General features: G+C 41.6%; 1 protein-coding gene across 1 annotated transcript; it reads left to right on the top strand.

Moving 5' to 3' along the window:
- Nucleotides 1–923: 923 nt before the first annotated feature.
- Nucleotides 924–6,846, top strand: LOC123123913 (GDSL esterase/lipase EXL3). Its single transcript, XM_044544568.1, has 3 exons — nucleotides 924–1,296; nucleotides 5,701–5,831; nucleotides 5,987–6,846. The coding sequence occupies exons 1-3, from the start codon at nucleotides 1,002–1,004 to the stop codon at nucleotides 6,674–6,676; spliced, it is 1,116 nt and encodes a 371-aa protein (XP_044400503.1). The 5' UTR covers nucleotides 924–1,001; the 3' UTR covers nucleotides 6,677–6,846.
- The last annotated feature ends 8,401 nt before the right edge of the window (nucleotides 6,847–15,247 follow it).

Genomic DNA, 15,247 nt, shown 5'->3' on the forward strand with positions numbered 1-15,247 from the left:
GGCAAGCGGTTGCACGTAAAGGTCAGGGACAGGCTGATGGATAGGTGTAGATGGCTTGCTAACCAACCTGCATCAATGCATGATGCACTCCTGGCTCCTCCTTTTCGAGCTAGCTGCTCTTCCCCTCCATTTTAATTCCCAGACGCCATTAACACCTCCCTAGCTAGCTAGCTCATCGATCGACCGATATGGATGGCCATCTATCGAAACTAAAACAAAATGTAGTTGCATCCTTGTCTTGTCTTGCTTCAATCCATTCACTAGCGTACGTTGCCAGTTAACCCATGCATGCATCGATCACGTTCACTTAACTTGCGTCTAATCTTTGTAGCAGTAGCTAGAATGTACGTGCTAATCACTATCAAACCTAATGACATGCAAAAATTTATTTAATCGTATATGTGAGGTACACATATATACAACTACATGCATGTAGGATAAGGACTGCTGCCGGTACGGCTCATGGATGGTTACATCAATCAATAATTATGAATTTATGATATGAGGTTGTACGTGACCAACTAGCGTATCTTACTCATGTGCAGTGCCAATCCACATTCTGCAGTCCTCATCACCTAGTTTTGGCCAAGAAAAATTATTCATATATAGTGTTTTTCAGAATGAATTATTTATTCATATATAGTTTGATATATATTCAAGTCGATCAGGACCATCAATTTAAGCCGATCGCCATCGTGCATGTGCTGGAATATATACACATTTTTCGTGGAAAAATCATCTAACCGAATGCATGCACTGTTTAATTAAGGGGCTATCAAGACGCCATTGACACTCCAACTGCACGCAAGTGAGTACCACAGTACTTCACACTAGCTTAAACTATAGACCACTACCCGTTCGAGGGACACATGTGTGTGTATAAATAGGGAGGCAGAGGTAGAGTGCTTGGTACACAGCACACATCCTCCATTAGGTAGCTGCATTCGGTTGAGGCCAACCGGCAACCACACACTACTGCTCAGTACTCACTAGCAGCAGCGATGAGGAGGTTGCGGTTGCAGCAGCTCGCCGTCGTCGTGGCGGTACTGGCGGTGGTGTGTCCGGCTTTGTGCCGGGAGCAGCAGAACAATGGGACGGCGGCGGTGGCGGGGGAGGAGAGGCGGAGTCCGAGGGCGACGGCGGTGATCGTGTTCGGCGACTCCATCGTTGACCCGGGGAACAACAACAACCTGCACACCCAGATCAAGGCCAACCATCCGCCCTACGGCAAGGACTTCGACGGCCACGTCGCCACTGGCCGCTTCTCCAACGGCCTCGTGCCCTCTGACCTCGTCGGTACGTCCGCGTCCATTGTAGACTTCCTGTCCTTATCACTGTGGTCGTGGTTTGTCTAGGGTCACTATATTCTTTCTTTTTAATGAAAGCACATGAGCTAGCGTTTCCCTGCCCGCGGGGTTCCATAAGAAAAACTATTGTTTTAGACATCAGCATAGTATCAATACATGTACAAAATCCATAAAAAGTTATGTGTTAATGTCAAGAAATAGTCGAGACTCGTCGCAAAGAACAAAAAGAAATATTCGGGATACATGCACACATATGGTTTCAATTCCAAGTATCCATCACACTAATACTATATAAAATTTGAATATTGAACCAAGAACAATGACTTAACGCAATCGGGTATATATTATTTACCCATAGCAAAACACGGGTATTTTGTTGGTAGGGCATATCAAGCAATTTTATTTGGAAGCGGGCATGATGTGCCCATGAGATAGTAAAATCTTCAAGGAAAGATAGGAGAGCGGCGTTATGGCCCCCGGGATAAACAACTGAATGACAAAAAGGTTTTAAAACATATGCACGTGTTCAGATCTTTAAAACATGCCATGGAAAAAATGCAAAAAACTTACTGTGGAAAATTCCACAAATTTGTAATGTTTATTTAAATCTAGTGATCTAAAATAAAATGGCATCAAAATTGTATTTTAGCACAACAACTTGTCGTTTTCATGAAAAAAATAGACCCACATAAAGAGCACATATATATGTACATGTGTAAATATTTCAAGAAATTGGGTAGAAGTTCAATTTATTCCACCCTAGGAGATATCTTTTTTTTTGGTGAATCCTGTGGAAATATCTAGCCCAACAATTAATTAGGTTTGGTTCTCTTAGTTTCTTAACATAGGTCACTCTTATTCTACGCGCCCAGGGACAAATTGTCACTAAAACAAACAGCATTGCCGCATATTTGCCGACCAAGCTAGCGCCAGCGTGCCTGCTCACTTGCATATAAAAATTGGCATTACATGGCTCGATAAAAACCAGTCATGTTCGTCTAAGAAAAAAGCCAATAGAAAGACCAGCATCACCTTGTTCAGGGAAAAACTGGCTACAATATTTTGACAAATTCAAAAAAATTCATAATTTTTAATAAAACTTATATAATTTATAAAAATGTTCCAGAAATTTAGTATAATTTATAAATTTTTCCAGGCTTAATAATTATACTAAATTTCTGGAACATTTTTATAAATTATACTAGACCTTATAAATTTTTCCAAGCTTAATAATTATAAAACTGAACCATTTTTATAAATTATACTAAATTTATAAAAAAATCTGGAAAGTTCATAATTTTTAATAAAACTTATATAATTTATAAAAATCTGGAACAAGAAATGTTTTGAGAATTGGATCAAAACCAGTCAAAACACCCAGCGAAGCAAAAAGAAATAGAATATGGGCTGGCCCATCACGCTGTACAGCGGAATGCACTGTTCAGTAGGATTTACACAACCCAGCGGAACATACTACTGTAGCCTGTAGGGGTGCTTCTATTCCTCGCTTGTACTAACTACCGAGGCGGAAGAACGCATTGCCAGCGACACTCTGTTTGGGACAGAGCTTGCGCATTGACACACACCAGTAAAATGTTCATTGGTTGATTGAAAAAGGTTCATTGTGTGATTGAAAAATGGTCACGTGGATAATAAACTGTTCATGATATTTGAAAAAGTCTTCACACATTTCCTAACATGATAATGAAATTTTTTAAAAGATTGCACATTAAAAAATGACATAAAAGTTGTATAAACAAGTATTAAAAAATGTTCAACATGTATATAAGAAATGTTCGAGGTCCATGCAAAAAAATAAAAAAAAGAAATGTTCGAGGTGTATTAAAAAATCTTTAGCATGTATTCGAAAACTTTTAATGCATATTTGAAAAATGCCATAGTGTATTAGAAATGTTCATATGTTTTTATAAAATCTTCATTAAATATTTTTTCAGTGCAGTTTTAGAAAATTCTAATGACATATAAAAAATGTCTGTATACTAAAAATTGGTGGATTAAAAAAGTAAGGAATCAAAAAATGAAATAAAAGAAGGAAAATACCAGAAACGAAAAAGAGAAATGATATAAAAATATAAAACAAGCCGAACATAAAAGAAGGTTCCCAAAAACCGGAAAAATGGACCGGCGCGCAACTTTTGGCGTCTGCAGGCGAGGTTATCTCTTTTGCTTGATATATAGGTTGCAACCCAGCCCATGAGCGCGTTTCTTCTTTCATTTGTTTAGTTATTCATTCGTCGTTCGTCCGATTTTTCTTCGAAATCACTAATTAAGGAGTACTCGTTGCAAAGAACACTCCATCTTCCCAGGTCACGACAAGTGGCGCACATGCAGCGCGCCACTTGTCGCAACCTGGGAGTTTTCCTTTTTTTCGTAAATTCGTTTATTCAAAACGTTTTATCACTTAAACCGTGCGTCCAAATCTCAAACCGTTTTCACCATTGGATTTCTTGCGTCGAGATCTTCAAAACTAGATCCCATGTTGATAGGTTTTGACGAACTTTTTTTCACGAAAAAAACCGGACGAAAAAACCAAACCGGGAGCACGGTTTTTTCCCTTTCTGAAAGAGGCACGCCCGTGCCTCTCGTGGAAGCAAAACCGTGACTCTCGTGGAAAGAAAAAAAACAGAAAACACGTTTTTTTCCCTTTCCGAAAGAGGCACGCCCGTGGACTCTCGCGAAAGCACAACTGTGCCTCTGGCAAAAGCAAAACAGTGACTCTCGCGAAAGAAAAAAACAGAAAACGCGTATTTTTTCCCTTTGCGAGAGGCACGGCCGTGACTCTCGCAAAAGCACAACCGTGCCTCGCGCGGAAGCAAAACCGTGACTCTCGCGAAAGAAAAAAAACAGAAAACGCGTTTTGTTTTTCCCTTTCCGAGAGGCACGGCCGTGACTCTCACGAAAGCACAACCGTGCTTCTCGCGGAAGTAAAACCGTGACTCTCGCGAAAGAAAAAAATTAGAAAACGCGTTTTTTTCGTTTCCGAAAGGCACGGCCGTGACTCTCGCTAAAGCACAACCGTGCCTCTCGCGAAAAAAAACATGACTTTTCACGAAAGAAAAAAAAAGTAAAGCGTTTTTTCGCGCAAAAAAAATTTTTCAATTTTTTTTTTGGTTGAAACGCTAAGGAAGACCAGGGAAAAACCAAAACATCGAAAAAACCCGGGAAAAAACCGTTTAAAAAGCCGAAAACGCTTGCGGAAAAATAAAAAAACAAAATCTGGAGGAAGCGTCCAGAGCGCGACACGTGGCGAATAGCTGAGAGCGCGGCAAGTGGCGCTGATCGTTGCGAGGCTCCCGAAGGAGCGCTCGTTAACTAGTTGCTCCAATTTTTCTTTAGTTCGTTTGTCCTTTTTCGTTTTTTCCTACTTTCACATTTTGAAATACTATAAGTACATATATTTGGGAAATCTTCAAACTTTACAAACATTTTCCACGCATTTAGAAAATATTAATGCTTTGCTAAAAAATTGTCCAAGTAAGTCTTTAAAATAATTCGTAACATTCCTGTAATGTTTGTGACACTTAGAAAAGGTTCACCTGTTTAAAAAAAATTCCATGACATTAATAAAATAAAGAAAATGCAAACAAATGTTAACTAATTTGTGAAAGTTATTAATACCTTAGTAAAATAAATTATGACAATAAAATATTCACACTTTTGAAAAAAACGTGGCATTTTAGAAAAGTTTCATTTAATTTTTAAAACTATTAGAGGAGTTTTAAATAAATGTTTATAACATTAAAAAAGTTTCTAGCAGTTAAAAAAAGTTAGCACCTTTGGAAAAAATGCCCATGATGTTTAGAATAAACTTTAATGACTGTTTAAGAATGTTTACATTGTATTAAAAAATCAATGTGCATTTTACAAATGTTCAACACATTTTTCCGATAAAATGTTGAACATGTATAAAATATGTTCAATGCATGTTAAGAAAAGTAACGTGTAATTCAAAAAATGATATAAAGTGAAAGATAGAAAAAACCAAAAATATAAGATCAGAATGAAAATCGATACGAAAAGATGGAAAATAAAAAAGAAAATGCATAGAATGTTCCAAAACCAGGTGGAAGGTTTTGCAAACCGGTCCTTAGAAGCTTGCCAAACCGCTTTGTGCCAATTATTGAGTCGACCCACTTTAACGATCACTGTAGTCGAGCGCGAGATTTGCTCGCAATAAGCGATGTATAACATTGGCGGAGGCTATGATGCATCTCACAGAACAGGCTCAGTTTGCGTTTTGCAACCTGTTTAGTAAACTTTGGTGAATTATTTAATCTCTTTAATTAGTATGTGGCCAACTTTGCGCCTTAGAACTTGTTTAATAAACTTTTATGGCTAAGTTAATCTCTTTAATTGATGGGCCGGATTTCAGCCCAGAAACTTCACGTGAAGAAGCTCGTTGCTCCGTGGCTCAATGTCGACCACACTCCGGAGGACCTCCTCACGGGCGTTAGCTTTGCCTCAGGCGCCACAGGATATGATCCCCTAACTCCAAAGATCGTGGTGTGTATTCTCACTGATCCTTCAAACTCAACCTCTACTAATTTTATTATATGATGTGTGCATCGATCAATGCAGATGTTGAATCACGACACACCGCTAGCTAGTCCAACAAAATGAAGTTGTATTGATCTTGCTAACTTCTACACGTAATGCAGAGTGTGATCACGCTGGAACAACAACTGGAGTACTTCGATGAGTATCGCCGCAAGTTGGTGGCCATCGCCGGCGAGGAAGAGGCCGAGAGGATCATCGACGGCGCCTTCTTTTTTGTGTGCGCTGGCTCGGATGACGTGGCCAACACCTACTTCACCACTCCGTTCCGAATCCTGGAGTACGACATCCCGTCCTACGTGGACCTCCTCCTCGTCGGCGTGGACAAGTTCCTCCGAAGCGTGAGCGCTCGCGGAGCAAAGCTTATCGGTTTCGTGGGCCTTCCACCTATCGGGTGTGTGCCGTCGCAGCGGACGGTCGGCGGCGGGTTGCACCGTCGCTGCGAGCCCAAACGCAACTACGCGGCACAACTCTACAACTCGAGGGTGCAGGTGCTCATTGACGGGTTGAACGCGGAGCCTGGGTTCAACACCCGCGTTGTCTACTTGGGGATCTATGACATCATCCGAGAGCTCGCCGAGGGCGGGGAGCGGTGGGGGTTCACAGAGACGACCCGCGGGTGTTGTGGGACTGGGCTCATTGAGGTGACGAATCTCTGCGACTCGAGGTTCATGGCGGTGTGCCAAGACGTATCCAAGCATGTCTTCTTCGACAGCTTCCATCCCACGCAAAGGGCGTACAAGATCATTGTTGATAACATGTGGGACACCTACGGCCACCTCCTGCAACCCTAAATGGAGGTTTTGACATCTATTGGGCGCCATGGATCGACGAACAAAGAAATTGTAAATGACCTATATACTTGTCAGATATTTTCTTTTACTATTTAAGATCCACTTATGGACATGCAAGCAATCAAGCCGGTTCCCAAAAGATGGAGAAATATAGGAAAATTGTTCTCTACTGTGCCGAGTATATATTTACTGTGACACCGCATATTCCACTTAGGGCTTGTTCGGTTAATCCTCCTCCCAAGAGGATTGGAGGGGATTGGCAAGGACTGAGATTTATTTTGACTTATAAGAGGTTTAAATCCCCCTCAAACCCTTTCAATCCCCTCGGATCCACACGCAACCGAACAAGGCCTTAAGCATATGTTGCTATACTTCCTTATTACTCTGAACATACTGCATTAGCTAGTAACTAGTGCCAGTTGAGTTATATAGGAAACACAAATTTAAGTCTATGGTTTACGTAATTTGCCTACACACTTCCTTTACGTGTATAAAAGGAGTTACCCCATTGTAAAGACTAATGGGTCCGGTAACAATTTTTCATAATATTCTCGTGAGAGTGGATTTTCTGAAACCCCGTGCAGGTTTCTATCTAGGCCGGGGGCATTTCTCCTTTTCAAAAAAAAAGGTGCACCTTCTATCTAGGCAGTTCAGCATTCCACTAAAAAGTATTTGAAACTTTGCAGTTCAGTAATGCACCAGAAGTAAAATATTTAGACATGTTTTTTGGGATTTTGTGTGCACGATAAATAAGAACTTAAAAGGATGGAGTTTAATTAGTCTGATTGGGTTGTACAGAGATTGATGGTGAAGCATTTTTTGCACAGACATTGCTGGTGAACTCTATACAGTTCAGGAAAAGGGAGCAGATATGGAATATGGTCGATCGCACATGGATCTTGATGTTTTCTTTTTCGACGATTAGATTCGATTTTGTGCAGGTGACAGACAAAAGCCATGTACCCGGGTTGCAGGAGATAGTGTTTGACCTTCGTACGGGGCATTGGTCACGTACACACATGGATGGATAGACGCATGATTGATGAGAGTGCACATGTGATGATGGATGGATGGAGTCGTGTGACAACAAATGTGCTCCCGCTTTATATCCTACTGCACATCATTTTGGATTCCACCATCACCGCAACGCATTTTGATGATAGGTACGTACTCCCTGATCGATCAAAATTAGTCTGTGTCAACTCAGGTAAACCAAGCTATTCTTACTCACCGGACGACATCCCCTTCTTCCTAGTCCAATCGTGTGAACACACTCCTTCTGATTTCTCTGACTCACTTACCTCATCGCCGGTCAGCCTCCCCCGTCTTCTTCTTCCTCCTCGTACCGTCGTACATCACTGCCCCCCCCCCCCCCCCCCCCCTCCTCCTCCTCCCACCCACATCGGACCGGAATGTATGATCCAATTGCTCCATAAGACCAGGAAGCGAATGATAACACTTTGGTTTTTCATTTGGATGCCTAGACAAATAAATCAAGCTATCCATGAAAAGAATTGAAATGATTCTGATAATATTTTCTCTTATGCAGAAGCCCAGCTCATCAGCTCATATTAGTGTAGTCTTAACGTCAGTGCTATATGTCGCTTACAGCGAGTCGGAATTCGCATTTGCCTGCGGTTACACCGCACATTGGCCGGCCCAATAAAGGGCGATTTTTCTCCAATGATCATTTAAATCTGGTCTTTCCTCATATTTTCTAGGAGCGTGTTTTGTTTGGATTCTATGATTCTTTTTGCACTTTGCTTTCTTTACTCCTATTTACTATTTTGACCTTATGCCTTGTTATTCATTTTCCCTCTTTTCTCTAACTTTTGTGTCCATACCTTTTCCTTTTTCTTACCTTTTGTTTATCACGCTATTCTTTTAAAAATAGCTTGCGGTATTTATTTATCTTCTAATTTTTATTTATTACTTATTATTTGCTATTTTCCATTTTTAGATTTACATTTTTTTAACATTTTTTTCTTTCCTTCTGGTTCTGTTTCTTCATCATGTAAATTTTTTTAAATTGTTTCCAGTATATTGAAACTATTTATGGTGTACTCAAATGTTCATCGTGTATTTGCATAAAATGTTCCTCGTGCTTCAAGAAAGTTTACGATTTATTTATAAGTATTTTTTTGTACTAAAAGATAAAAACATGATCTGAGAATTTTAAAATACCATGATAATCATTTTAGAAATAGACATAAAATATTTTGGAACTAACTATACTTTTTATTTCAATGATGAACATTTCTTAATATGCTTTGGTTTTTTTAAATTATATGTTTCAATACATCATAAACATTTTAATATATGGCTACCATTTTTATCCATGATGATTTGTTAATACATGAAGAACATTTTTAATACATGATGAATATTTTTAATAATTTTTTTACGAAATTATTATACAATTAAATAAAATGTTTATATTTTTAGTAGAAGGCAAATATGTTTTTCCCTATGTTTTTTGCTCAAGCAAAAGAGTTGTTTACTCTTTTTTGTATCATCTTTTGACTCTATGCGTGGAAGTTCTTATTTTATTAAAAATCTATATCTAATAAAATGTCATCTAAATAAAAAAATCTGGTAGCATGTACCAAGTATTATTTGGGCTGGGAGTGGAGAGTCTGGTTATAGAATGTTTTTCTGTTAGACTATTTTCTGGGCTGTCTGCCCAGACAAATGAGGAGAAACATTGGGCTTAAGTTTAATAATAATAATGGAATCTTCTAGATATATGCATGGCAAAATCTTGTGTAGTGTATAGGATATCCAGTGGCCAACAATGCTCGGATTTGCCAACTCTCCACTGTTATATTGGCTTTATCCAACAACTAATATTCAAAGTTATTCACACACTATATAGTGGTATAGATACAATTTTTTTGAGCAAACACAGTCACTAGTAGAAAACTGGGCTTTGGTCACAGGGCAATATTCACATTAGTCCCGGTTCAGTCACGAACCGGGACTAATGTGAGCATTGGTCCCGGTTCGTGCGGCCAGGGGCCTGCCGGGCCTCGTGGGGGCATTGGTCCCGGTTCGTCCGGACCCTTTGGTCCCGGTTGGTGGGACAAACCGGGACCAATGGGCCACGCTCCTGGCCCACCACCCTTTAGTCCCGGTTCATACCACAAACCGGGACTAAAGGGCTGGTCCTAGTTGCGGCCAGTGTTTAGTCCCACCTCGCCAACCGAAGGGCGCTCACACCAGTTTATAAGCCCGTCCCTCTCTGCCTTGTTGAGCTCCTCTTAAAGTGAAAATAGATGCCCTTATACAGGGAATTTGACCTAAATTCACAGTAAATTTCATAGAAATTTATTATGAATTTAGGTTGAATTTCCTCTATAAGCGCATCTATGTTCATTTTTTTATAGTAAATAAAATAAATAAACCTTAATAAAATAAATAAAAATAAATAAACCTTAATAAAATAAAATAAAATAAACTATAGTAACTAAAATAACTAAACCTTAATAAATTAAATAAAAATAGCAGCAGTAAAATAAATAAAAATAGCAGCAGTAAAATAAATAAAAATAAAATAATTAAAGTAAAATACATAAGTAATTAGAAATAAAATAAATAAGTTTTTTGTTGTAAGTAGAAACGAAACAAAACAAATAAAGCAAAAGAGAAAACAAAAAACAAAGAAAAAAATTATGCCACCTACTGGGCCACCACGGCCTGAATACGACATGAAACCCATCCGTGGGCCAGGATTCAGGCCCGCAGAAGGCCCAGTAGGCCCCACAGGCAAAGAGAACGGTTAGGCCCGAAAGCCTGCAGTTGAGAGGAGTTCGAGAGGGTGGGCGCAGCAGCGCTTATAAACCACTCTCGAGCCCTCTCAACTAGCGAGGTGGGACTAAACTTTTGACGCGGGGCAGCACAAGGCCTTTGGTCCCGGTTGGTGCCACCAACCGGGACTAAAGGGGGTCATTGGTCCCGGTTCGTGGCACCAACTGGGACCAAAGGCCTTTAGTCCCGGTTGGTGCCACGAACCGGGACCAATGAGTTCCCTATATATACCCCATCGCCACAGCAGAGCACTCCACAGTGCTCTGTTTTTTCTGGCCGGCGAGGGGAGGGCATTTGGGTGCTCTAGCTCACCTCCTATGCACATGAGGTGTTCGATGAAATGTCTGAGCCACACTAGTTAATCTTTCTCCTCTCGAAACTCGACCTCCGAGCTCCATTTTCCCCGAGATTTGTCTAGGTTTAGCGGTCCGTCACGTCCCGTCCCCGTCTTCACCGCTGTCGATCGCCCGCGCCGATCTCGTCGCCAGCACCACCGTGGTGAGCCTCTTGTTCTTATCTTCTTTCTAAAAGGAAAAAATTATTACTTTAGATAGTTACTTGTCTAATTTTGTTACTTTTATTATTCCTTCTTATTACATAGTGCGATGGTTTTGGTATCCGCCCCCGTCGGCCCTCGTCCTGTCTATGATTCGGATGTGGTATATATTATCTTTTTATAACTATTTGGTTCATTTATTGTTTATGACAAATATACCGACCAACGTGACATAAATTTTATTTATCTAGGAGGTGGTTGAACCAGAAATTCTAACCGACCCTATTGTCGAGAGGTTAAATTTAGTTGAAGAAGAAAACAATTACTTGAAGGAAAAAATAAAAAAATTGAGGAGGAGAAGATGATTTTGGAGTTGCATGTTGCGGATGTCGTCGATGATCACAAGATCAAGATGGATGCAATGCGCTTGAAGATTAGAAAGATTAGAAAATATGCCATTCATACCGAGGCTTGGTATCATTATGTCGTTGGATCAATTGTTACCTTGGTTGCGATTATGATCGCATTTGTTTTCGCATTGAAATTTTTACATAGTTTCAATGTATGGTTTAATTAATTAGATGCTCTGGAGAGCTATATATATGTTGTTAGATGAGAACTATGTATGTACTTTGGTTTTAATGTGATGATGAACTTCTATTAATTTGGTCACTTAATTATCTATTCATGATGTTCTGTAATGGTTTTTGACACACTTAATTATATATAATGCACGCAGATGAACCGGCAATGGATGTACGGTGACAGACACACCTCCGAGTACATTAAGGGCGTGCATGATTTTCCCGAAGTGGCTGAGGCAAACAAGCAGAATGGTTTTATGTGTTGTCCATGCCCTATATGTGGGAATACGAAGTCTTACTCTGACCGGAAAATCCTTCACACCCACCTGCTTTACAAGGGTTTCATGCCACACTATAATGTTTGGACGAGGCACGGAGAAATAGGGGTTATGATGGAAGACGGCGAAGAAGAAGAGGACGATGACAACTATGTGCCCCCTGAATACGGTGATGCTGCAACGGGGGAAGCTGCTGAAGATCAAGATGAACCAGACGATGTGCCTAATGATGCTGCAAGGGGGGAAGCTGCTGAAGATCAAGAGGAACCAGTGCCCGATGATGATGATCTCCGCCGGGTCATTGTCGATGCAAGGACGCAATGCAAAAGTCAAAAGGAAAAGCTGAAGTTCGATCGCATGTTAGAGGATCACAAAAAGGGTTGTACCCCAATTGCGAAGATGGCAACACAAAGCTCGGTACCGTACTGGAATTGCTGCAGTGGAAGGCAGAGAATGCTGTGCCTGACAAAGGATTTGAGAAGCTATTGAAAATATTGAAGAAGAAGCTTCCAAAGGATAACGAATTGCCCGACAGTACATACGCGGCAAAGAAGGTCGTATGCCCTCTAGGATTGGAGGTGCAGAAGATACATGCATGCCCTAATGACTGCATCCTCTACCGTGGTGCGTACAAGGATCTGAACGCATGCCCGGTATGCGGTGCATTGCGGTATAAGATCAGACGAGATGACCCTGGTGATGTTGACGGCGAGCCCCCCAGGAAGAGGGTTCCTGCGAAGGTGATGTGGTATGCTCCTATAATACCACGGTTGAAACGTCTGTTCAGAAACGAAGAGCATGCCAAGTTGATGCGATGGCACAGTGAGGACCGTAAGAAAGACGGAAAGTTGAGAGCACCCGCTGACGGGTCGCAGTGGAGAAAAATCGAGAGAAAGTATTGGGCTGAGTTTGCAGCTGACCCAAGGAACATAGGGTTTGGTTTAAGCGCGGATGGCATTAATCCTTTCGGGGAGCAGAGCAGCAATCACAGCACCTGGCCCATGACTCTATGTATGTATAACCTTCCTCCTTGGATGTGCATGAAGCGGAAGTTCATTATGATGCCAGTTCTCATCCAAGGCCCTAAGCAACCCGGCAATGACATTGATGTGTACCTAAGGCCATTAGTTGAAGAACTTTTACAGCTGTGGAATGGAAACGGTGTACGTACGTGGGATGAGCACAAATAGGAGGAATTTAACCTGCACGCGTTGCTGTTTGTAACCATCAACGATTGGCCCGCTCTCAGTAACCTTTCAGGACAGACAAACAAGGGATACCATGCATGCACGCACTGTTTAGATGACACTAAAAGTATATACCTGGACAAATGCAAGAAGAATGTGTACCTGAGCCATCGTCGATTTCTTCCGACCAACCATCAATGTCGAAAGAAAGGCAAGCATTTCAAAGGCGAGGCAGATCACCGGAAGAAGCCCGCCATGCGTACCGGTGATCACGTCCTTGCTATGGTCAATGATTTACACGTAATCTTTGCAAAGGGTCCCGGCGGACTAGGTGTTCCGAATGACGCTGAGGGACACGCACCAATGTGGAAGAAGAAATCTATATTTTGGGACCTACCCTACTGGAAAGAGCTAGAGGTCCGCTCTTCAATCGACGTGATGCACGTGACGAAGAACCTTTGCGTGAACCTGCTAGGCTTCTTGGGCGTGTATGGGAAGACAAAAGATACACCTGAGGCACGGGAGGACCTGCAACGTTTGCACGAAAAAGACGGCATGCCTCCGAAGCAGTATGAAGGTCGTGCCAGCTACGCTCTTACGAAAGAAGAGAAAGAAATCTTCTTTGAATGCCTGCTTAGTATGAAGGTCCCGACTGGCTTCTCGTCGAATATAAAGGGAATAATAAATATGCCAGAGAAAAAGTTCCAAAACCTAAAGTCTCATGACTGCCACGTGATTATGACGCAACTGTTTCCGGTTGCATTGAGGGGGCTTCTACCGGAAAACGTCCGATTAGCCATTGTGAAGCTATGTGCATTCCTCAATGCAATCTCTCAGAAGGTGATCGATCCAGAAATCATACCAAGGCTAAGGAGTGATGTGGCGGAATGTCTTGTCAGTTTCGAGCTAGTGTTCCCACCATCCTTCTTCAATATCATGATGCACGTCCTAGTTCATCTAGTTGACGAGATTGTCATTCTGGGCCCGTATTTCTACACAATATGTTCCCCTTTGAGAGGTTCATGGGAGTCCTAAAGAAATATGTCCGTAACTGCGCTAGGCCAGAAGGAAGCATCTCCATGGGCCATCAAACAGAGGATGCCATTGGGCTTTGTGTTGACTTCATTCCTGGCCTTAAGAAGATAGGTCTCCCTAAATCGCGGTATGAGGGGAGACTGACTGGAAAAGGCACGCTTGGAGGGGACTCAATAATATGCAGGTACGGATATTCTTGGTCTCAAGCACACTACACAGTTCTACAGAACTCTACCTTGGTGACCCCGTATGTCGATGAACACAAGAACAGTCTGCGCTCCAAACACCCGGAGCAGTGTGACGACTGGATTACATGTGAACACATCAGGACTTTCAGCAGTTGGTTGGAAACACGTCTCAGAGGTGACACCACTGTTTGCGATGAGTTGTACTCATTGTCCAGGGGACCATCTTCGACTGTATTGACTTACAAAGGATACGAGATAAATGGGAATACATTTTACACGATCGCCCAAGATCAAAAGAGCACCAACCAAAACAGCGGTGTCCGCTTTGATGCAGCAACCGAGAGGGGAAAGGACACATATTATGGTTACATAATGGACATATGGGAACTTGACTACGGACATGATTTTAAGGTCCCTTTGTTTAAGTGCAAATGGGTCAATCTGTCAGGAGGCGGGGTACAGGTAGACCCACAGTACGGAATGACAACAGTGGATCTGAACAATCTTGGGTACACTGACGAACCGTTCGTCCTAGCCAATGATGTGGCACATGTTATCTATGTGAAGGACATGTCTACCAGACCGAGGAAAAGAAAAGATAAGGAAGCGAATACATCATACGATGAGCCAAAGCGCCACATAGTTCTTTCAGGAAAAAGGGACATTGTGGGAGTGGAGGGCAAGACAGACATGTCTGAAGATTATGAAAAGTTTCATGAAATTCCTCCCTTCAAAGTCAAGGCTGACCCAAGCATCCTGATAAACGATGAAGATTATCCATGGTTACGGCGCAATAAGCAAATGACACAAGCGAAGAAAAAGTGAAGACTTTCTCCCGCAACTATTATGATGATACCATGCCAACTTTGTAACAGACGAGTATGATACCATTGTCGGTTTTGTACACGAAGTGCATCTAGTAATGAGGCTGTGGCCCCACGAGCACCTTTAGTACCGGTTCGTGGCACGAACCGGTACTAGAGTTTCTTACTAAGC

This window comes from Triticum aestivum, chromosome 5D, assembly GCF_018294505.1.
Source record: "Triticum aestivum cultivar Chinese Spring chromosome 5D, IWGSC CS RefSeq v2.1, whole genome shotgun sequence".
Taxonomy (NCBI): domain Eukaryota; kingdom Viridiplantae; phylum Streptophyta; class Magnoliopsida; order Poales; family Poaceae; genus Triticum; species Triticum aestivum.

What these genes read in the sequence shown, in the direction of transcription:
- LOC123123913 (XM_044544568.1), top strand. Translation starts at nt 1,002, where the DNA reads ATGAGGAGGTTGCGGTTGCAGCAGCTCGCCGTCGTCGTGGCGGTACTG. An exon ending in CGTGCCCTCTGACCTCGTCG is followed by an intron (nt 1,297 to 5,700) that starts GTACGTCCGCGT and finishes GCCGGATTTCAG; the next exon opens with CCCAGAAACTTCACGTGAAG. An exon ending in CCCTAACTCCAAAGATCGTG is followed by an intron (nt 5,832 to 5,986) that starts GTGTGTATTCTC and finishes CACGTAATGCAG; the next exon opens with AGTGTGATCACGCTGGAACA.